Source organism: Paramisgurnus dabryanus, chromosome 11 (genome assembly GCF_030506205.2).
Source record: "Paramisgurnus dabryanus chromosome 11, PD_genome_1.1, whole genome shotgun sequence".
Taxonomy (NCBI): domain Eukaryota; kingdom Metazoa; phylum Chordata; class Actinopteri; order Cypriniformes; family Cobitidae; genus Paramisgurnus; species Paramisgurnus dabryanus.
The window spans coordinates 3,603,957-3,627,279 of NC_133347.1; the positions used below are offsets into that span (position 1 = coordinate 3,603,957).

General features: G+C 37.5%; 1 protein-coding gene across 1 annotated transcript; it reads right to left on the bottom strand.

Moving 5' to 3' along the window:
* Positions 1-200: 200 nt before the first annotated feature.
* On the bottom strand, positions 201-22,433 carry srpk3 (SRSF protein kinase 3). The gene is made up of 16 exons (XM_065248146.1): positions 22,365-22,433; positions 21,822-21,933; positions 17,338-17,720; positions 17,086-17,194; positions 16,844-16,931; positions 16,680-16,767; positions 16,422-16,528; positions 14,991-15,156; positions 13,991-14,016; positions 9,446-9,665; positions 7,694-7,900; positions 7,246-7,343; positions 7,021-7,128; positions 6,458-6,527; positions 2,926-3,018; positions 201-888 (listed from the first exon to the last, which is right to left on the bottom strand). The coding sequence occupies exons 1-16, from the start codon at positions 22,378-22,380 to the stop codon at positions 704-706; spliced, it is 2,076 nt and encodes a 691-aa protein (XP_065104218.1). The 5' UTR covers positions 22,381-22,433; the 3' UTR covers positions 201-703.
* Between the last annotated feature and the right edge of the window lie 890 nt (positions 22,434-23,323).

The window sequence follows — 23,323 nt, forward strand, 5'->3', positions numbered from 1 at the left end:
TTGGTCTCCTCTCCACTAATAAGCTGATGTGTGGTGGGCGTTCTGGCGCAATATGGCTGCCGTCGCATCATCCAGGTGGATGCTGCACATTGGTGGTGGTTGAGGAGATTCCCCTGTTCATATTTAAAGTGCTTTGACTACTGAGAAAAGTGCTATATAAATGTAAGGAATTATTATTAAATAAAATACTCTGATATCACTGTGGTTCATAGCGATTCTTTATTCTTCGGTACAGTGTTTAAGATCCCAAGTCTTTATTGAATCAAGTATTCATACAGAGCTCTGTATATTCACAAAACAACAAGCATTCCTCACACATATTCGCAGACAAATATAAAAAGGTGAGGGTTTTATGATTTTTTTAACTTTTTCTGTTTTGCAGATGGCATGTCAAGGCACTATTTTAACATATAAATATGTGAACCTTCTACATGATTAGATGACCACAAAATGAAAACATCAGACAGATATTTTACCCGATCATGTTCAGAGATCAAAGCCTCTTTAAATATATACTGTATAATATTATATAAAAACAAAAGTTTGAGGTTAGCTAGCTAAGTGTGTGCTCAGAATACTCCATCTTCTGGGAGCGTACGCTCGGAAAAGTGGAAGTGTGCACCTGTAGACGGGTAACCGACCTAAGGGACGCAGACCGCACGAATGCAGTGAAAATGTATTTGGGAGGGAGACCCGAGATGGGTTATGAATTGAGCCAGGGGTGCTGTAGACACTCGGCCGCGGTGGCGCGGTTCTCTGGTATGAACTCGAGCATGGTGAGCAGGAAGTCGCTGAACTGGGCTGCCTGATCCAGCGGCCACTCGTATTTTTCCAGTAAGACCTCGAACAATCCCCACGGCTTCAGGTTGGAGATGTGTCGCAGCTCACCTGCACAAAACACACAAACGATCTGTAAAATCGTGCTCGTGCCAGGCAAAGGACAGCACAAGAAGCAAACGTCAAGGTGGCCTATTTTCAGCAAAGTTGAAATGAGTACAGCTTTATCTGAAGGGAAGGTTGAGAGAATGATATACATAGATCTGCAACAAAAACAAGGGCTTCAGAAATGTGAAAACAGTCACAAATAACATTACTGACATCCGCTTAGCTTAGGGTTTTGTCACTTTTAAAATAAAGATCCATTTCAGTTCACTTTTTAGTATGTTATACCTAAAATACATTATGATATAACATTAAAGTAGTTTTTACAAACATACCTTTTAAAACTGGTATGCATATTGAGACAAAACAATGGTACTGATATATGTTAAGATACGTCAGTCAAAGATGTTTTTAAATAAAGACAGATCAAACATGCATTTTAGTCTGGGAATGTTGTCTTATAATCCAATTTGTAATTGTAATCTGTAAAAATTACAGATTTTCCATTACTGCTAAAAATAATCCATCAAAGTGAAAAATTTACGGTTAATGCGACTAGTTCAGAGGTGCCCAAAGTTGGCCCGCAATGGCCTTGATTTTGGCCCGTCATGCCACGTGAGATAAGGAAAAAGTATAAACGTCATTGACGCAGATGTACAAATAAAACAAAAAAATTATATTTTAGAAAATGTTTATTTAGAAATGGGAACATTACAAAAATGTAAATTGAAATTAAATGCAAGAAATTAAAATGAATATATATATTTTTTTAAATAAACATGCATACTTAAAGGTGTATAGCATGCATAAAGAAACTCAAAAACTCTGGTACTATAGGCTAATAATGGAAAGGTCAAACAGTGGCACACAGACAAAAGGAAATTTTAAAATTATGGACAAAATTATTTCTTTTACACAACAGTTACCTTTGAAAATAAAACTGCATTAGTTATGCATAAACAGAGTAATGTTTGCCTTTTTATTTTTAAAATATTAGAAAATTATCAATGAGGAGAATCAGGGCAACTTAAAAATTTAATATAACACAGCAACATTTACTTTCGGCCCATGGCTCTCAGTCCTATGATTTGATTTTGGCCTACGGTATAGAAAAAAGTTTGGGTACCACTGGAATAGTTGAACAGTACCCAGTTGATGGTACCGTACCTGTCGACTTTCATAGTAGGAAAAACAAATACTTAAATGTGACCCCATTCCATGCACATTTCTCAGTGGATCAGACACAACTTTACTGATGGCCTGATCTTCTTCAAGGCTGGTCTGATCTAATAATAACCTGACATATCATGGCATTGGAAAACTGTGTCAGAATAACCACTGAGCTCATGAAAGTGATTTCCCTGTGACCATCTCGAAAGGCTTTATGTGCAATACTGCTTCTGACATCTATGCAAGTTCAACATAACTAATAACATAAGATTTTTCTCCATTGGTCCCAGGAAATTAAATCAAAGGTTCAATGATGGTGCTACCTGGTAAAGTTAACCTCTAAACACATCTGTCCTTTAATATTCATGCAATTCTAAAGACCCTGAGTTACGCGCCAGGCCCAAAGTTAACTTCCTGTCTGCGTTTGTTTATTGGTCTGGCTAGAGGCTTATCGTACCGCTCTAGAAAAAAATAAAAATGTTTTGGTTTTATAAAGACGAGGGGAGACGTCAAGCATAGGGTCAAAGCTGTAGGGATGGAAAGATTCCCTGACAAGAATTCAAGGATCTATAGTTAATATTGTATTTATTCATCTTACACAGTAACGTTCGCTCAGTGTAATGGTTGATACGCTTTAGCTAAAGGTCATTTACTGGTTATTTATTTAGCTTGTATTAAAAGTAATCTACTGTAGAAGGACTCGATTCTTTGTGTAAGTCTACCAGAAGTTTAGTTTGGGCCACAAAAGCTGTTTGTTTATGTTGTTGCTCCTGCTGAAACCGTCTATATGTCAGTAACCCCAGAGCAATTATTAAAGCATAAAAGTCTGTGATTTGATATAATAAATGTGTAATGTCAAACAGTGAATCTCACCTCTGCGATTGAAGTATTCTCTGGAGTATCTACCCGAAAGCGCACAATGTGGAGGAATGGAGCCCAACAGCTCAATTATATGAGCTATATGATCTGGAGAAAAACAATTACATACATACACACTTTAGAAACTACAGAAACATTCCTTTAAATATTATTGCAGTGGTTTCCACACATCTGTAATACACTTGGATGGTGGTAGCCGGTGGAAAAGGCGGTCATATATCACAATAATATCACAATAACAGCGCTTGTGTTGCTTTAAAATGGCACAAGGGATGCACAATATATTTGTACCCATACTGGTTTTGAAAAAAAATCAAGGCTTTTATTATTCGAACAGCATTGCCTTATTTCAAGAAACTATGAAAAAACAAACATGGAGGCTCAAAAAAGGCTGAACAATACTGATTTATGGGTCAGGGACAAAAACAGTTTGGCAAGATGAGAAATTCAATGAGTTTTTTTAAAACTTGTTTTAAAGCATGCATCAGGTTTATGTATGTTAATTTCATGCAATAAAAAATTACATTTGCACCATTTTAATAAAAGTTAAGACTGAATGGACTAGAAAATGTCAAATGGTGTAACCGCCAATTGCGCCAAAGAATAAAAAATATTAAATATGTTATCCACCTTGATGGCATGTAAGCGTAATCATCAAAAAAAATTGTAAAATAGAATTTTATTAGTTTTTTAATGAAATTTTATGGTAAATGGTAAATGTATATATATTTACAATATTTGTACTGACATATGCTGAAAACAGCTCTGTTTTTTAAATAATCTTTGACAAATTATGTAAAAATGTAAAAAAAAATATAATATATATATATATTTATTACACGGCTCTCTGGAATGCTTGATTCTGATTGGTCAGTTGAGACATTTGCAGGTATGTTCTTTTCGAATAATAACCGCTCCAAAATAATAACGCATAGCCGGTACTACTTTTATGAGTAAGATCGCTCCGCGCCAATAAAGATTACTGTTTGTTTGGCGCCATCTTGTGACAAACACTGGACAACCACGACAAGACACAGACAGCTTACTGAGACTGAACTTGACAAAATACAGCATGACAGCTACGAAGCCAACACACAAAAAGATACAGAATGGGCATTAAAACTTCTCAAAGACTGGTTAAAGAGAAAAAATGGAGACAAGTATGAAGCAGAGGATCTTAATAAGGTATTACGATCATTTTATGCATCTGTGCAAAGTTTCGCGGAAGGATAAAAATGTTAATTTAAAACAAATATGCCAATAAAATGTTTCAAATTCATATTCATGTCCAGTTTTTTTCTTATGTGACAAGTAGCCGTGTAATAAGCGGGATAATGTAGAGTCAGCCGGTAGTTATCGGGAAATAAGCCCCTTCAGTGTGATACAAGACCCTCCGCTTCGCGTCGGGTCCTGATCACACTGTCGGGGCTTATTTCCCGATAACTACCGGCTGCCTCTACATTATCCCTTACATATACACTATACTAGATGATTATATTTTATTCCCTTTTTTATGAATATATTTATATTTTAATTAAAAAAAATACTAGTTACACCAATTGACACAGACTGGTTACACACATTGACATTTTTGCAATTATCCCCCAAATATTCTTTCAAAATGAAATAAAACCAGAAATTTTTGACTTGGTCCTCAAAAAAGAGAATATATGCAAGAAATCTGCAAATTTATTTTGAAATTTGAACCCTTTTACATTTAATTTATCCAAAATAATTAGGGTCACTTCGTTGATCCTTATAATATAATATTTACTCTTAAAAATAAAGCACTTTACGATGCCATAGATGAAGCGTCTTTTGCTGAATGGTTCCATAAAGAACCTTTAACATCTGAAGAATCTTTCTGTTTTTGTAGTAAAGAAAGGTTTTTTAGATTATATTAACCCTGTAAAGCCATTTGTATCGTATTTGATACATGAGTTTCTGAGACCTCTACGTCATCACCATGATCAATATTTCCTTAAAAACCTGTGGATTTTAGCCTGATGATGGGTTATCTGTGAACTGCAAGCAGTAGTGGGCTTTAAAATGTTAAATAAAAAATGTCTGCCTTCATCTAGTGACTCTTCTGCAACTTTAAGAAAATTAGGGTCAGAATAACTTTTATGTCATTACATATATTTTAATATGGATATTTACTGAAATGAAAATGTGTGTATCAAATATGATAAAGCAGGTATTTAATGTAAGTTATTTGTAAATTCCCAAACGTCATTGTAATTCATTTCATGATGCAATCTGCATTATGCCAACCACAATGCCAAATTAAACTAAATTGAAGGGTTGAACATATATTTAGAGCTTAAATTAGATATTTTCATGTATACACTGCAAAAAATGATTTAAGGAAAAAAATTCATAATATTTTGGTCTTGTTTTCAGTAAAAATATTAAAAAATTCTTAAATTAAGATGCTTTTTCTTGATGAGCAAAATGAGCCTAATAAGTCTAGTTTTTAGAGCAAATAAAAAAAAAAAATGAAGTGATTTTGTGCATAAAACAAGCAAAAAATCTGCCAATGGGGTAAGCAAATTTTTCTTGAATTTTGTGTTTAAGAAAAATGTTCTTACCCCATTGGCAGATTTTTTTGCTTGTTTTATGCACAAAATAGACTAGACTTCTTTTCTTGGGTCGTTCTGCTCATCAAGAAAATGCATCCTAATTTAAGATTTAGATATTTTTACTGAAAACAAGATAAAAATTTATTTGCAGTGTACATTTATATGATTTTTATACGTGCTAATCCCTTGCTAAACGTTTGGATATTGCAAAAAAAGCAATTGTTGTGTAATTGTGTGTAAATTTAGATTGAAAAAAGTTTGGTGTTGAAGATTTTATTAGCATGATTATGGATGCTAATTTAAGTGACTTTGAAATAGGTAGATGAAGATGATGATGAGGATAATAACTCCATGAAGTGCTTACTGAGGACAGCTTAAGAAAATGTTGCATATGCCATGGGTTTTCAAACCGGTCCTGGAGGACCACTAGTACCGCACATTTTGCATGTTTCCCTTTTGTGACACACCTCATTCAGTTACCTTAAATTACACACCCAGTTCATGAGCTGAAGATTTAAATCAGGTGTGTTGTGATGAGGGAGACATGCAAAATGTGCAGTACTAGTGGTCCTCCAGGACAGGTTTGAAAACCCATGGCATATGCCATGAAAATATTAGTTTTCATTTCTAAAATAAACATTTTAGAAACATTTCATAAAGACCTGATGTATTAAAAACGATTAAAAAAATAATAGTATACAAAAAATGTTATTGAATCTTTTTTTTGGGGGGGGGGGGGGGGTATTGTCAAAACGTCCAATAAACACTTCAATTTAAAAAAAATATTATTTTATGTGTCAGGCTTTACAGGGTTAAAAGTTATGAAAGAAATCAATCTTCTGTGAAGAAGCTTTTGTAACAGCTTTATTTCTAAGAGTGTTGGTGACCCAATCTGTCTTGATCGTCAAAATTATTTCATTGCTTCACAAACTAATAATTCTGACCTTCATCTCTAGTGTAGTCTTCTCCTGAATGAGGCTCAAAAAGATAATCCCCGGTGACCAACTCAAATGCCTGTTGGGACATCACAATAAATAAAACTTAAAAAGCATAACAATACAAAAATTGGCAAAATTTTCTCACCAGCAAATCCCTGAAAATTACAACTCAATATGTTTGTTTATTTATACTTTGATATTTACAGTTGTTTTACTATTTAAAAGCTGCACAAACTTAAGGCTTAAAATATCAAAATAAGATTATATTAGTAAAACTCAATGTGTGGCTTTTGCACTTTTAAAAGTACAATTTTACATCTAAAATACCCTTAATTTGGGGTTTTATTTAGCTATTATAAGTGAAAAAATCAAATTGAGTAAATATTTAGGTTTATATACAATTAGTCGATTAATCTGCTATGACAATAATCGGCCGATTAATCGGTTATGAAAATAATCGTTAGTTGCAGCCCTAAATAAAGGCAGAACTGTACTGATATAAAATCAAAGCAGCAGTAGTTCCTCAGTGATTTGATAGAAAAGTAAATGTTTATTGAATGAGCTCATACCATACACGCAGTGCTCCATATGTCAGCCGGAGGGCCGTATTCTGCTCCGATCAGCACCTCCAGAGCTCGGTACTGACGGGTTTGGATGTCCTCTGTAAAGTGCTTGTGCTAAGAGAGAGAAGATTTGTGGCATCAACAAGCGTTTTTTATCAATAATTTAAATATGTGTAAATATTTCAGAGCTGAAATGATCCATCATTCACTTTTTAGGGAGATGTTGCTTACCACCCAGCATGCATTGCCAAGATCTGCAATCTTAATGCGTATCTTGTCCGCATTCTGAGGCTCTAAAGGATTCACCAAGAAATCAGCAGCAGAGAATGCTGAGAAAAAAAGTGAAAATAATGACGATGATGCCCGAGGCTCAGCTGACACGGCATTTTATCTTAGAGTTTATGGATAGGAGGTTCATTCTGCACGACCATTAACACTTCTGAAGCGAGGTGTGATGTGAGAAGATTACAGAAGTACGTTTATCCAAAGTTATGCATTTATTTTTACTGTATGCATTTCCTGGAAATAAAACCTATGACCAATCAAAACAGATATGATACCAGAGCAAAACACAACTGACACCAAACCAAGCAGCAAAATGTCCTTAAGGGTTTTAACAAAACTACAGAACACGTTAGATTATCAAAAGCGAGAAAATGGTCAAGATCGCAGTACGTACAGTTGGGTGAGAGCAGCGAGCGCTCCGTTGAGTATCCCGACAGGGTGGACAGAGCCGATTCAGAGGTAGCAGACAGGATGGATCCAGACATGCCTGACAGACCCGAACCAGGACTGGAGAAACGCAGTGGTCCGTAGCCATTACAGTTCTCCTCCAGCCATGATGAACCCGACTCTGGACTGCTTTTAGTCGGACCATTACCGTTCACTGTAACACAGGATGAAAATTATTTCAACGGATGTGTATACACACTCACCTAAAGGATTATTAGGAACACCTGTTCAATTTCTCATTAATGCAATTATCTAATCAACCAATCACATGGCAGTTGCTTCAATGGATTTAGGGGTGTGGTCCTGATCAAGACAATCTCCTGAACTCCAAACTGAATGTCAGAATGGAAAAGAAAGGTGATTGCAGCAATTTTGGGCGTGGCATGGTTGTCGGTGCCAGACCGGCCGATCTGAGTATTTCACAATCTGCTAAGTTACTGGGATTTGCACGCACAACCATTTCTGAGGTTTACAAAGAATGGTGTGAAAAGGGAAAAAAAATTCTGTATACAGCAGTCCTGTGGGCGAAAATGCCTTGTTGATGCTAGAGGTCAGAGGAGAATGGGCCGACTGATTCAAGCTGATAGAAGAGCGACTTTGACTGAAATAACCACTAGTTACAACTGAGGTATGCAGCAAAGCATTTGTGAAGCCACAACACGCACAACCTTGAGGCGGATGGGCTACAAAACAGAAGACCCCACCGGGTACCACTCATCTCCACTACAAATAGAAAATAGAGGCTACAATTTGCACGAGCTCACCAAAATTGGACAGTTGAAGACTGGAAAAATGTTGCCTGGTCTGATGAGTCTCGATTTCTGTTGAGACATTCAGATGGTATAAACAGAATGAGAACATGGATCCATCATGCCTTGTTACCACTGTGCAGGCTGCTGGTGGTGGTGTAATGGTGTGGGGGATGTTTTCTTTGGCACACTTTAGGCCCCTTAGTGCCAATTGGGCATCATTTAAATGCCACTGCCTACCTGAGCATTGTTTCTGACCATGTCCATCCCTTTATGACCACCATGCACTCATCCTCTGATGGCTACTTCCAGCAGGATAATGCACCATGTCACAAAGCTCGAATCATTTCAAATTGGTTTCTTGATCATGACAATAAGTTCACTGTACTAAAAAGGCCCCCACAGTCACCAGATCTCAACACAATAGAGCATCTTTGGGATGTGGTGGAACGGGAGCTTCGTGCCCTGGATGTGCATCCCACAAATCTCCATCAACTTCAAGATGAGATCCTATCAATATGGGCCAAGATTTCTAAAGAATGCTTTCAGGACCTTGTTGAATCAATGCCACGTAGAATTAAAGCAGTTCTGAAGGCGAAAGGGGGTCAAACACAGTATTAGTATGGTGTTCCTAATAATCCTTTAGGTGAGTGTATATATATTTTTTTCTTACAAAAATCGCATCGATTGCCTTTTTGGGCTTCAAATCAGAAGCACCATTTACTACCATTATAAAGCTTGGAACAGCCAGGACATTTTTTAATTCTGATTGTGTTTGTCTAATAAAAGATAATCATATATATCAAGGATGGCTTGAGGGTGAGCAAATCATGTGGTAAATTTTAGTTTTAGGTTAACTATCCCTTTAAGGCCTTGGAGTATGTGCTTATTACACAGTAAATAACCAATGCTATTTGAATAGTTTTAGTGTATAGAAACATGGCATCAACCTCTCGTGTGGATCTGTTCACTCTGTGTGTTTTCTTCATCATCTTCTCCATCCTCACTGAGTCTCCAGAGGGCACGGGTGTTTCCTGGAGCATCTGAAGGCGGAGCTCCGTCCAGCTCTTCCATCTTCTGAAGATCCTGCAACCTCTCATCCAGCAAACGCTGCTGTCGCTTGGCCTTTCTCTTCAACTTCTTCTTCTTATTCTTTGATATTTTACCCATCTAGACACACACACACATACACACACATACACAGGTGGAAACAGAGTCAAATTAATGCTGAGATAAAACCAAACTGCAGATCCATAAATACTTGCAGGACATTAACTCGTGCAATTATGATTGTGGTCATGTATCAATGAAAAACTCATCTAGAGAAGTGGATTTGAGATGTCATTATTGTTGTTCAGTTTGTGCTAGTAATAAAAGATACCTCAAATCTTGTGGGGAGGAGAGTTGTACTCTTTCAAAACAATCACATTAAACCCTTCAGGACCTGAACATCTTGTAACCACATATGACACTGTTGGCAAGTGCATGGATCACACCAATAACATTGTATGAATGTAGTTTTACTATTTTTAGAGACAGTTGCTTGGTGGTCCTGCACATGTTTGGTAACTAAAAGGTTGATGGTTCAAAGCCCTGCAAAGTATAAACCCTAAACTAGAACCATTGCGTCTGTGTTGACAAGATCTAACAGGTCCACAGACATTCGGCAATGACGAGGGTCTTTCCAAAACTATTTCCCTCATGTCTGCATGAACTCTAGGCTTACAATGACGCAGCATAAACAGAAATCTGACGAGGGGGTTATCTGACACCGCTGCGCCATTTCCTGCACTATTCCTGGGACTATTGTAGGATGGCAGCTCTGCCGTCGGGTCGAGTCGTGACCCGTCCGCTCTACTGAAGCTCACAGAATTGACCTCATGAACTTTTGACTGGCACTGTTTGTAAAACTAATGCTGATATAGATAGATATTGTTATTAGATGTATTAAAGGGGTCTTGCGCTCTGGTTACTGTACATCAAATATAAGCAGACTCATCAAACAAGGGGCCGTTTACACAACAACGTTTTTAACCGAAAACAGTAAGGTTTTTATTCATTTTGGCTGTTCGTTTACACAACAACCATGCTTTGGGGCCCAGAAAACGCAAACTTTTGAAAACGTGTATGTTTTTGAAAACAACGTTTTGTTGGCGTACGTGTTCAGTCTATTGGTATGCGCAAGTGTAAATAAAACAACAATGGCGGCCTACTGAACTTTCTTTATGCTGGTCAAGATTTCTTGACGCTTCTCTGATAAAGTAGTCCAGGGTCAACTACCATTAACAAAACTGCTTGATGCTTTTGCAGTCTCTATTTATCGAATGTGTATGTGCGCAGTGTTTCTTTACAAGGTAACATCGCCATCTACTGGCCTGATATGCCAAATGATGACACCAAAAACACGCATCATTTTGACAACATTGCTGTGTGCATGTGATTTTTTTTTAAATGCAAAATAAAAACCTTCAGTCTAAATACACTTCTGGTCTCTTACGCTTAAAAACTTGCAGTGGTTTAAGCAATATGGTGTTTTTATACGTCTTTCCTCCTCATACTGCTATACTCTTTGCATATTTAAAACAGAAACACTTCGAAATACAGAAAACACTAATCGCTGAAATATTTTAGGGGCTATTTACACCTGATATTGAAGATATGATTTGGTCAACTGGATCACAAGTGGATGACGCTAAATACAGGTGTAAACGGGGTGTGAAAAGTTTTGAGATTGTCCACTTTAAAGGAAGTGGAAAACACAATTCGACCGGATTGCTTTTGTGGTGTAGACGCGCATGTGGTTGAATGTGTTTTCGGGCAGACACAAAACACCGCCTACTGATCTAATGTGATGTACCGAGCACAATGTTTTTACATCGGTCCTGACTTCTAGTGCCAACACAAAGTGTACAGCGCCATCTTGAGGCTTTTTTATTGATAAAACTAAAGTGACAGCTCTCCGCCTCTTTTATTTTTGTTTCATTTTGCGAGCGGTTGAAAGTTGCGCAAGCTTATTTTTATCTGGTAGGTTTCTTAAAAAAATACAAAATTCTGAACAAAAAACTGAGATAATTGCATTTTTGTAGAGGACTTTTGTTAGCGATCAGAATCAAAACATACACAGAGTTTTTATTGTTTTTGAATCAGTGGGTGCTTAAGTGTTTTATACGTTGGGTAAGAGCGCCAACTATTGGCTAATAGTGGAAATATGGATTGCCGTAAAAATTCGTCAGGGTTTCGTCATTCTGGCAGGGAAGCGTTTTCGCTTAAAACTGAAAAGATAACTCGTCAATGGCGGGGAAATAGTTAAAACCAGGTATAAACAGCCCCTTAGATCATTTATGAGCCATTGGTACATACTGTATGAGAACATTTACAGGTGAAAAGTGAGTAAACCGTGATGCACATGAGAAATTACAACTACGCAAAATATGCCATAATGACAAAAAGATGAGGCACAGTTAAAAGATAAATAAAAAACTTCTAATAATTACACACATTAGCAGTTATGTGTTACTTAAATACAAATATACAAACGCAGTAAAAATTGCTAACAGAAAGTTAATATGATCCTGGTTAGCCATCGACTGACATGCAGCCACGAAAATGTTTCTCGAAGACCTTATTTCAATTATAACTCCTGCTTTCATCTTGTTCATATTCAGAAGAGCGATAAATGTGACAGATTTGTGAAATCACACTCAACCATGCGGAGGTGCCTGAAATAAGAAAAGCAGGATACTGGAAACAGTGGGTCTCAGTCCAGACGGTCATGTAAAAACAAATGACTGCAGAGATTTCCTTATCCACTTTTAAAAATGTCACATTCAACTATTCTTCTAAAGAATCAAAGGGAAAATAACAGGAAAGGCAGATGATCAGATGGAAGGAGGAGCCTCTGTTTTATGCTCCAGCATGCAAAAATAGTCTAACAATGTTAGTAAAGAATTGACGGTGTAAAATCATCACATCTGTGGGACGGCACAGAGCCTCAAACCAAATCCACTGATTGGGAGATATAAGGTTGTATTTGTTAACATTAGTAAATGCATTTGCTAACATTAACTAACAATGAGCAATACAGCATTTATTAATCTGAGTTCATGTTCATTTCAGCATTTACTAATACATTTATAAAATCAAAACTTATCATTGTTAACTTTAGTTAATGCACAATAAACTACCATGGACAACTGTATTGGCATTAACTAACATTAACAAAGATTAATAAATGCTGAAAAACTATATTGCTGATTGTTAGTTCAGGTTAGCTAATGCATACAAATTAGCTTATGCTAACAAATACAACGTCATTATAAAGTATTACTGGAATCTTTTCGCTACGTATAAAGTTCATATACTATATGTTTACGTGTTTTGTACAATACATTATGGGACGTATGCAGCCTGATCTTACGATAATTCGTACGTATTTTACGAGTTGGCTAATTCGTATGAATTTCACATAGACTGTAAAAATTATCAACATAGTGTCCGTGACGTCACCGTATGATTGTGAAGAGCATTTTTGAAGCCCAAAAGTCACCATCTTGGCAGCACATCACTCACGGATAACCGTGAAAAATCATCCTATAATCATCCACCTAGCTTGACGATAGTGACGCAGTGGCCACACCCTTAATTATGCATAACTTAAAAGCTTAATACAATTTAAACGGATGAGTCACAAAAACTACTTAGCCCCACCCAGTTGTCATTAAGGCCAAAATGAGCTATATGGACAAAAAACACTTTTTGTGCCAGGCTGTAAAATATTTATTTTGGCAGTAAAGTTAGACATTTTAACATGGTGGGTCTATGGGATTAAATCCCTTTTGGAGCCAGACTCTAGTGGTCAGTCGATGAATTGCAGTTTAAGTCACTTTCGTGTTGGCTTGGTCGTACAAAAACATACGATTATCATTAACGAAAAAAAAAAAACCCACTTCTAACCTCAACGTCACAGGGGCAAAAAAATTTTTACAAAAATGTACGAATATGAAAGAATTAATACGCATTAGCCATTTCGTAAATTACGCACAAATTGCCGTAAGATAGCGTTGGGTGTACGATATACACAATAGTCAAATGTTTTAACTTGAATTGCTCTTCCTTTTTAATCTAAAGGCTTAAAGCTTAAATACTGCTTAACAAATAACAATAGTTTGATTAAATAGATGTTGAAAAGCCAATTTAGTCCTATTCGAACAGTATATTGGTATATATCAGTTATTATGCCACTGCTCATCATAAATAATTGTCATCAAATATCTCCCCAAAAATAAACGTGTATTTTACGTATGTAACTTCTAATAGAGAATTGATGTATATTTTGTCTCCCACATCAGTGGATCTGTAAATGATCTCCCAGTGCTTCGTGCCCATATATTCACAGAGACAGGGGTGTGTTAAGGGTCAGCAGCAGGCACATGTGTCTTTTCACCAGAACAAACTACATCCTATCTGTATTTCAGCAGGCACAACTCTCAACGTACCTGTTTATCCCTGGGGGCCGTGCTAACTGCCATCAGAACAGAGGAGAAAAGAGGGAAAGGACAGAAAACCATAATGATAATAATTATAATAATTAACAAAAAAAGAAACAGAGAAAGAAAAGATAGGACAAAGTTAGAAACCAATCAGACAACAGCAAAGAAACGAGAAATGATGGCTTCATATTCAGCACAGAAGCGGAGAAGAAATAGCCACCGGCATGCAGATCAATTCAATGATTTGAGGGTCAAACTCATCTGATAGACGAACAATTTTCATTTAAAGTACTTTTTAACAAGCATACATCCATGACGGTTATGAAAGTATGTTACCACACATTTAACAATGACCGAGAGGCTCGATTTATATAAGCAAACTGAAGATTTGCACAAGAAATTAAAAAAAAAATGTTTTATTTAAAATGTGAATAAATATCTGATTATTACCACAGAAAGCACATTACACCAGGGATACTCAAATGCGGCCCTGGACCACAAAACCAGTCTTAAGTAGCACGGGTATATTTGTAGCAATAGCCAAAAATACATATTATGGGTCAAAATAATAGATTTTTCTTTTATGGCAAAAATCTCTGGGATATTATGTAATAATCATGTTCTATGAAGATATTTTGTACATTTACTAATGTAAATATATTCAAACTTTCATTTTTGTAAGTAAGTGATTGCTGTGTATATAGCTTCAATGATTTTAGATTGTAAACTCTCAGAAACGTCTACTGAACCCCTGACAGCTTTAAAGAAAACCAGACTTTGAGTATCCCTGGGTAAACAATGTCATATAACATATAGTTTCAGTATATATAGTATATTTTGTACTGCACCTAGAATGCAGGCAAAAAAAAGTCATATTCTAAAGTAGACCATAACTCGTGTCGCATAAAGCACTTTGAATGACCTCTGTGTATGAAATGTGCTATACAAATAAACTTGCCTTGCCTTGCATGCTTGGCGAAAAATAAGTGAATATTAAAAGACATACCGGAGGAACCGGAGGGGGGCGGAGCTCCAGCCTTCTGCCATAAAGTGGCTTCGGCCGCCAGGCGTCTCACGTACACCTCGCTTACATCCAGTAAGATATTTTCTGGCTTTATATCTGTATGAATGATTTTGCATTTTGTGTGCAAGTAATCTAAACCCTCAAGAACCTGAAGAAGAGAAAAATTAAGTGATGAGGTCAGAATCATATCGCAGGAAGCATCAAAAGAAATGTTTTAAATTATAAGCATGCCCAGATGGCATCTATTATTTGGGGGGGGAATAAGCAAATAAAGTTAAACAGCTACAAATTACCCAAAAAATTTAATAAACCAATAAACACACACTGGGTTGTGTTGCGGCTGATAACTCTGTGCATTACTATAAATAATCATCAAACATGAATAAGGAGCAACTAATAAGACATTTAAAAGCAGAAATAAATAATAAATCCCTCAAGTTGTACAAGGAAAGCAATAAAAAGTGAAGGGATGCGTTCGGTATGGAAAGACAAATTTTCCATCACTGAAATCATCTCGTGTCGCTTCATATTTAGGACACGGTGTAATGCTGCGTTCACACCAGCCGCGGTAGAGGCGTCAAGCGCGAGTGATTTCAATGTTAAGTTAATGTGAAGACACATTGATGCGCGTCTGGAGGTCTCGCGGCGTGAATGAGGCTTTTAGCGTGCCGCGGTACACGCGATTCCGCCTCATTCACAGATCTAGTTCACACGAATGGCGCGAATTGAGCGTTGCCGCGGCAAACGCGTGAGTTAAAAAAAACTTAACGTTGGCGGAAAAATGCACCGCGTTAACCAATCAGGAGCTTGATTTAGTAGTGACGTGATTACAGAAAGCAAGCGGGGTCTAGTTCACGCGAATGGTGTGAATTGAGTGTTGCCACGGCAAACGCGCGAGTTGAAAAAAATTAACTTTGGCAGAAAAACACGCCGTGCTAACCAATCAGGAGCTTGATTTAGTAGTGACGTGATTACAGAAAGCAAGCGGGGTCTAGTTCACGCGAATGGTGTGAATTGAGTGTTGCCACGGCAAACGCGCAAGTTGAAAAAATTTAACTTTGGCAGAAAAACACGCCGTGCTAACCAATCAGGAGCTTGATTTAGTAGTGACGTGATTACAGAAAGTGAGCGGGGTCTAGTTCACGCGAATGGCACGAATTGAGCGTTGCCGCAGCAAACGCGCAAGTTGAAAAATGTGAACTTTGAAGGAAAAACACACCCCGTTAACCAATCAGGAGCTTGCTCTAGTAGTGATGTGATTACAGAAAGCGAGCGGGGTCGCAGAAACCCCTCCCACGACTCAAATTTCCGTGTGAATGTCTCGATGACTACACTCAAAATGTCCAAGCAGCCAACTAGACGCGAATTGACACCATAAACGCGGCTGGTGTGAACCCACGGTGTGAGACTCACCTGTCTGAGAATGCTCTTTACACAGACAAGAGGAAGACCCATGTAGTTGGACTTTATAATCCATTTGAGCAGCTGGTGACCGAGCACCTCCAGTACCATACAAACATCTGAGATATCCAAGAGTCAAGGACAGAGTCCAGATACATGCTGTGCTTGTGAATTATTAAAAAGAAAACTGACAAATGCAAACAAAAATCACACAAACTAATGCACCACAGCACTGGCACAATAGTCAGATGACACAGACGGGAGGGATACGAACACCGTTGACACCAGAGATTTTAAAATCATCGATCAGCTGAACTATCCTCTCACGTTTAGGATCTGTCGGGTCACTGTCTCGCACCTGTGGAAAAGTAATTCCGTTTAGGGTGCATGTTGTTGTTATAAATAGATTTTTATTGGAAGGTTCTCACACTTACACATTTCAGTAGTTTAATCTCATCCAGCGCTGTTTCAGTGTAGTGCAGGGCGCTTTTCACCACTTTAAGTGCAACAAATCGTTTCCGTCTACAAACAGGCAGACCGATACAAAACTCAAACAGAGTTGTACAACTCATCCACATACATAATATGACATCTGTTGATAATGTTTAGTGTTTGTACTTCCAGAACAGCAGATTAATCTCTGGGATTAAGATTTAAACAGATATAAAGTACTCACTGTAGATCCCAACACAGCCATACAGTGGAGAAATGACCCCAGCCCAGTTTTCTGACCACGTGATATCTGCCATTAAATAGGTCTCCAATCTTCACTGGATAATACCCTCCTAAAAACAAGATTATATAAACATAAAACAATGTCGCGATTAAACGGCACTGGAATGCTATGAATTTATAGACTCTGCGGTTTGACATATTTCATCATACATCATTGTTTTTTTAAACCAATCATTATCAACAGCTGTCATACCTTTACAATAATCTGACGGATTCTCCTGCTCCTCATCATCTGACCCGAGTAATTCTGCTGGGGGTGGGGAAAAGTCTGGAGGGGGAGGGCTCAGTGTTGGCGGTGGAGTTGTCTGATTGGACGGAGCCGGTGGAGTGGGAGGAGTTGTTAAAAGAACAGAAGGTAGACCGATTGAAGGTGCTATGGGAGTGGAAGGCGTGTCTGGGGATGAGACTACACAAGGTGAGGAAACCGCCGTTATAGGAGCCGAGTGTGTCAGGGGGACCGGAGGCTGAAGGTCTGGTGGGCTTTGAGAGAGGTTCAACGGGGGCGAATCTGGAGGGGTGGTGGATCTGTGAATGGTGAGTATGTGACACAGTTCATCGGAAGAAGGGATCTGGGGTCTGTAAAGCAATGCATAAAATAAAACGTTACAAATTCTGCCAAATATCACATATCTGTTGTCAACTACAAATGTAGTCATGGTTCAAGCAATACTGATGATAAAACTCCATAAATTATAAACAAGAATGTACTAATTTTTATAAATAGTGTCAACATACCGTCTCAATGTCTCTGGCCAACGTACTGATTTATTAATAGTTATCAACAGTAAATCAATGTTTGCTATTAATAAAAACTGCTTATATATGTCATGTATAGATAACTACTGGTTATACAGTACTACTGTGCAGAAGTCTTTGGCGAGTATGCCAGAATTAGAATCAGGGTTCCCACACCTTAGTTAACTTCAAATTCAAGGACCTTTCAAGGACTTTCCAGGTGCAAATCCCCCTCAAGTTCAAGGACTAAATGCGGGGACACATTTCAAGTGAGAGCAAGGTTACATCGTGTTACCTTTTAAGATACATTGTTACTGTTTCCTTTTGAGGGAACTCGCGCTGCGTCACTGCGGTGACACTTTGGGGACGCCTACAGGGGTAAGTGCGTCTGAATGTGTATATCAAATTCAACCAATGATGAGGCTTAACGACAAAGACAGGGTGACGCGGGAGCCAGGAAGTATATCGCTATCTGAAATATTGGCAAAGACGGCATTACAGGGACGCAGGAAGTATCAGGAAGTAAGGCAAGGGAGACACAGCGTCTCGTTCCCTTCTCAGGGAACAACAGTTACATACGTAACTCGAGACTTTTCATGCGTCAAACACAAGTAGGCAAAAAACATTTTGGTATGAATCAACATTCAAATACATAAGATATAAACATTTAAAGCGAACAGTTTAGGATGTGTGCTTAAAAAGTCCCCCTTATCCTACACTACACAGGGAATAATATGGATTTTTTCCAGAAAAATTACTGCATAAAATAGATTCAAGCACATTCAATGACCTGATGTGTCAAGTTTTTAGGGAAACCTCCCCTTTCACTTGAGCAGTAGCAGGAAACTGCAGGATCTCTTAAACCTAAATAAAATTAAATTTTAATTTCTAATTTTAAAGAATAAGTCTTTTTACTTCATTCTCCTCAAAAACCCTCAAGATGTGTTTTTTGCCAAAAGAGGTCACACTATACACTGACTATGCCTAAAGAAGACATTTATTCCTGAAAATGTAATTATTTTTTGTACATATTTCCTGTATTTTCTGTTTGGATCTTAGTAAAATAGATTTAAAAATAAATATGGATGGACATCAAAACTTCTAAAACAACAAGTCTGGTGGTGATGGCGTAAGACTTTTGCACAGTACCTTATATGTTAGTACAGTGTCATTTTCTTTACTTTGGTAACAGAGTTTTACAATAGCAGAATTGACACTGACTAATTCAGACAACAGGAAATCATGATTTTCAGCTGTACAATAAAATATTATATTGTAATGGCCTGTAACATCTTGCAGTCCATGACAATAGGTAGGTTTAAATGTTACCAAATAATCAGTTTGTAATTGTATTGATGGCTCAGTCGTATTGAAAAGCCATCATGTAAACATCTTAATCAATATAATTGAGGTCGATCTAATGCAAATTTTGAACATATTGAAAGGGTTTGTGTGTAGTGCGATCTGTGATCCGATCATCAGGAGAAAAGTATGCATGTGGTAAATTCTCAGTGCAAATGCACGGAAGAATTGTGCTCAAGTCTTATATTTAACTCATATTTACGCATCACATAATTCTCGTCACATTAACATGCAATAGCAACACGCATTATTTATGTAATGGGGTCACGCGCTGTATTCTGCAGTGCGTTCATGTCTTTCATAACATTACCCAGGGCCGCCTTAACCTAATGTGAGGCCCCGGGGCTAAGAGGTTTTGTAGGCCCCCCTTCCCCTCGATTTATAGTCTAATTTTTTTTTTTTTTTAAGTGTAATATCTAGGTAATCTACATCACAAAATGCATTAGTTTCTTTCGAGACATACAACTGTGAGTTTTCCCTCTTTGACCCAGAAAACACCATAATATTGTTATTAACATATCACTGAGCCCACTTGAGCATAAACACAAGACACTTTATTTAACAACCACACACAGCAACATGTGGTGATAATAAAACCAAAATTTGTGAAAGTATATATGTTTATAAGCTTTATATTTATATAGTTTTTGGAATATACAAATTTGCAGAAAATTGCCACTCATACTTAAATGCTCACCACAGTTTTAAAAATATAATAAGTTAAAGTTAGTTTTAAAGTAAAAATGCATTAATGATAACAAAAGATAAGTCTTTATAGACAGAATCTTGTTAAATGCATTAATGATAACAAAAGATAAGTCTTTATAGACAGAATCTTGGTTTTTAATCAGTTATTTATTTTGTAGGCTATTGAAGATATAGTATGCATTGTATTTAGTATTTATGCATACATAAGCATGTAAAACGACCAAGTATGAATATGCACAAGACAGACAGGGAACATACCTGTATATAAGATCTTTAGATAATGAGATTATAATGGTGCTATCAGGGGATGATCATTTGAGATGGTCTTGTCGCTCTTTACTTTCTTAGACTTGCACCTTTACCGTTGCGTCTCTTTCTCGTCTTTCTAAACCAACAGATGTATGTACTGTGAGCTAACGTCGCGTCAAACATCGCTCCAGCTGCGCACGCGTCACTGATATAAACGCGAGTAAACTTAAACTTTATAACAACTAACAGCATTATGTGCGGGAACTCCTTTCTTAATTTAGCGGCACAGTTTCTTGTGCACTTTTGGAGAGACTTCTGCATGCCAGAGACTCAGACAGCTGCACGAGCACAGAGAGAGCGAACGAGCGAGCGCGCGCACGAAAGAGAGAGAGACCTGCACCTCACTAGTGCTTATTATGAAATTTCAGAAATTTCTCTTTCATTTGTTGGTGGATTATTTCCCGTTTCTCTGTCATACTCAGTCTAACGTGCAGGAATGTCAAGTTGACAACGCGCACTTAATTACATTACGCGGAATAAAAAATATGTTACGTCTGACATTTTATTTCACGTTAAGTTACAACGGACCAATCAGCAGCCATGTAACGTTCAATTAGAGTGATTGACAGAAAACCTGACAAGTTACAAAACAATATGACCTTTTCAGCTCATCATGAACGCAAACTTGGGAGGCCCTTGAACTTGGGAGGCCCCTGGGCTTCAGCCCAGGTAAGCCCGTGCATTAAGGCGGCCTTGACATTACCCAAAGCAATAAAATAGCGTTGTGCCTTTCCAAAAGTGTTTTCTTTGCCTATATCTGAGAACTTCTTAAGAACAACTTTCTTTACTTTGACTTTGTACATTTATGCAGAGATAAAGCATGAACTCGACATGCTCCGTTGCCAAGTCCTCTGCTTTTTTGTGGACTTCAGATTTTCTGTACTTTTAAACTGTTTCAGCGAGTTGTTTTCTTTCTGTGGGTTAAAGATGAAAAGATTCTGTTTATTATTCATTGGGGTGCTTTTCAACTAGTTTTGAATGGCCATTGGGCTAGTTTACATATGCGAATCTGGCAACCCTGGCTGTGCGCTTGGGCAGATATTAGGTTTGGATTATTTATAATGTACATGTTAACCAACATTTCAATCCGATTGCAATGTTAAGGGTATATGTAAACTGTATTGTCATAACCTGCAATCGGATTTAATTCAGTCAGATTGACAAAATTCTGTGCATGTAAACTAAACAAAGCCATTGAGTACCAAATAATTAAAACAATTAAAAATATAGCCATTTGAAAAAGCTGGAAAAAAATAACGACACTTTGGACACCAAATATACATGCAATATATAATCACCCATGTGCTTAATGAATAAAACAAGAAAGATCAAAATTTTGAATCTTTACGATGCAATGCAGAATAACCTCTCCCCCGTCATAACATGATGGTTGCATGTCTAACATGTATTATTTACATTTTTTAAACATGTATTAAAATAGGCTCGACGTGCATGGGCAGAGAGGGAGGGCCGTGAGTCAATATGCTTATCTGGAGAAGTGACTCCCATGGCCACGCTCCTGTGTATTTTTAGCAGCAAACCCAGATCTGGATCTTCACTCACCCCAGCTCCAAACCAGAGATCTCCACTGCTGCCCCTTTGCGGTTCTTCTTGTTCTTCTTCTTAGGTTTTTTGCCGTGGTTGTGCTGGGGAAGGCTGTTATTACTGGTGTTTACTGTGATGAATCAAAGAAATTATAATATATCACAATTTAGGCATTGCGTTACAGTACATGAACCCCCACCCCCAGTCACTCACTATATATAAGCAACTAACCAATGGAGGGCAATGCAACAACATGCATGAACAAATTGAGTTTATATATCGGCAGCAGGATATGTAAGCATTTCAAACGTACGCATTTTTCAGTAATCCATTGAATATTTCAACAACAACGAAAATTAAGTGTAAATCAAAACATGAGATTCTGTAAACGTGCTCGCGCTTAGCCCTAACGCTAACACGGGCTCCAGTCAGCAAAACAAGCGTCTTTCTGATCGTCTGACAAGCCGACATCGGTGTATTTATACTCGACACACATAATACAGCCACATATATCAAGATGTTTATGTTGTCTGGGTGTATTTGAATAAAAAACACTCTCACCGTTCATCGATATCATCGGGACAGCTGTCACCTCACGCACATTCGCTTGAGCTGGTTTTGCGCATGCGTGTTGTGTGTGCTAAGGAATGCGCGAGGAGATTCAGTCAAATACATGTCTGGCTCAATCGAAATTAAAATAAAACCTGTTTTTTTGTCAACAACATGTCTGAATATATATCTCTAATCTTTGAAACAGATCATGACATTTTTGCTGATGAATTGTGCTTCACGAATCTCCCTTTTCACAGTTAAGCAAACAGTAAATTTACAAATTTGTATCATTTTATTGGCACAAAAATGCTATAGGCCTTAAAGGGATAGTTCTGTCATCATTTACTCACTCTTATGTTGTTAAAAACCTGTATACATTTCTTTGTTCTGAATAACACAAAGTAAGATATTTTGAGGAATGTTTGTAACCAAACTGTTTGTAAACCCAATTCACTTCCATAGTAGGAAAAAGATTACTATGGAAGTGAATGGTGCACCAGATATTTTTGGTTAATAAAATTTTTTTTAAATAATTTTTTTTTAAATATCTTACTACATGTTCATCAGAACAAATACATTTATACAGGTTTGCAGTGGCGGCCGGTGACTTTTTTTTCGACGGCGCACAATGCTTCGTCACAACATGTATATAGCCCGTCATGTGTGTGGTTCGTAATCTCAAAATATGTGTTCTGCACGTCGAGTGAACCTACAGGTATGTGCATCACGTGTCTTGTCAAAATAAGTGCCTGCTGCAGACGTGCAAAGGGTTTATGATAAAAGAGATGCTCACGTTTGCCAGACACTCGCATGATCTCATGAGTAATCAGAGTTTAGTGTTAAGGGAGTGTCTTGCGTGTATTTTGTGAATTTGAGTGTCTCTTTTATTATAGACGTTTTTGACACGTGTGCAGCAGGCACTTATTTTGACAAAACACATGATGCACATGGTTCACATGATGCAGCAA

Bases quoted from the DNA above. Each gene is read 5' to 3' on its own strand.
- srpk3 (XM_065248146.1), bottom strand. The intron at 16,932-17,085 runs GTGAGTACTTTA...GCCTGTTTGTAG, and splicing joins TGGCTGTGTTGGGATCTACA to ACGGAAACGATTTGTTGCAC. The intron at 16,768-16,843 runs GTAAGTGTGAGA...ACTTTTCCACAG, and splicing joins AGATTAAACTACTGAAATGT to GTGCGAGACAGTGACCCGAC.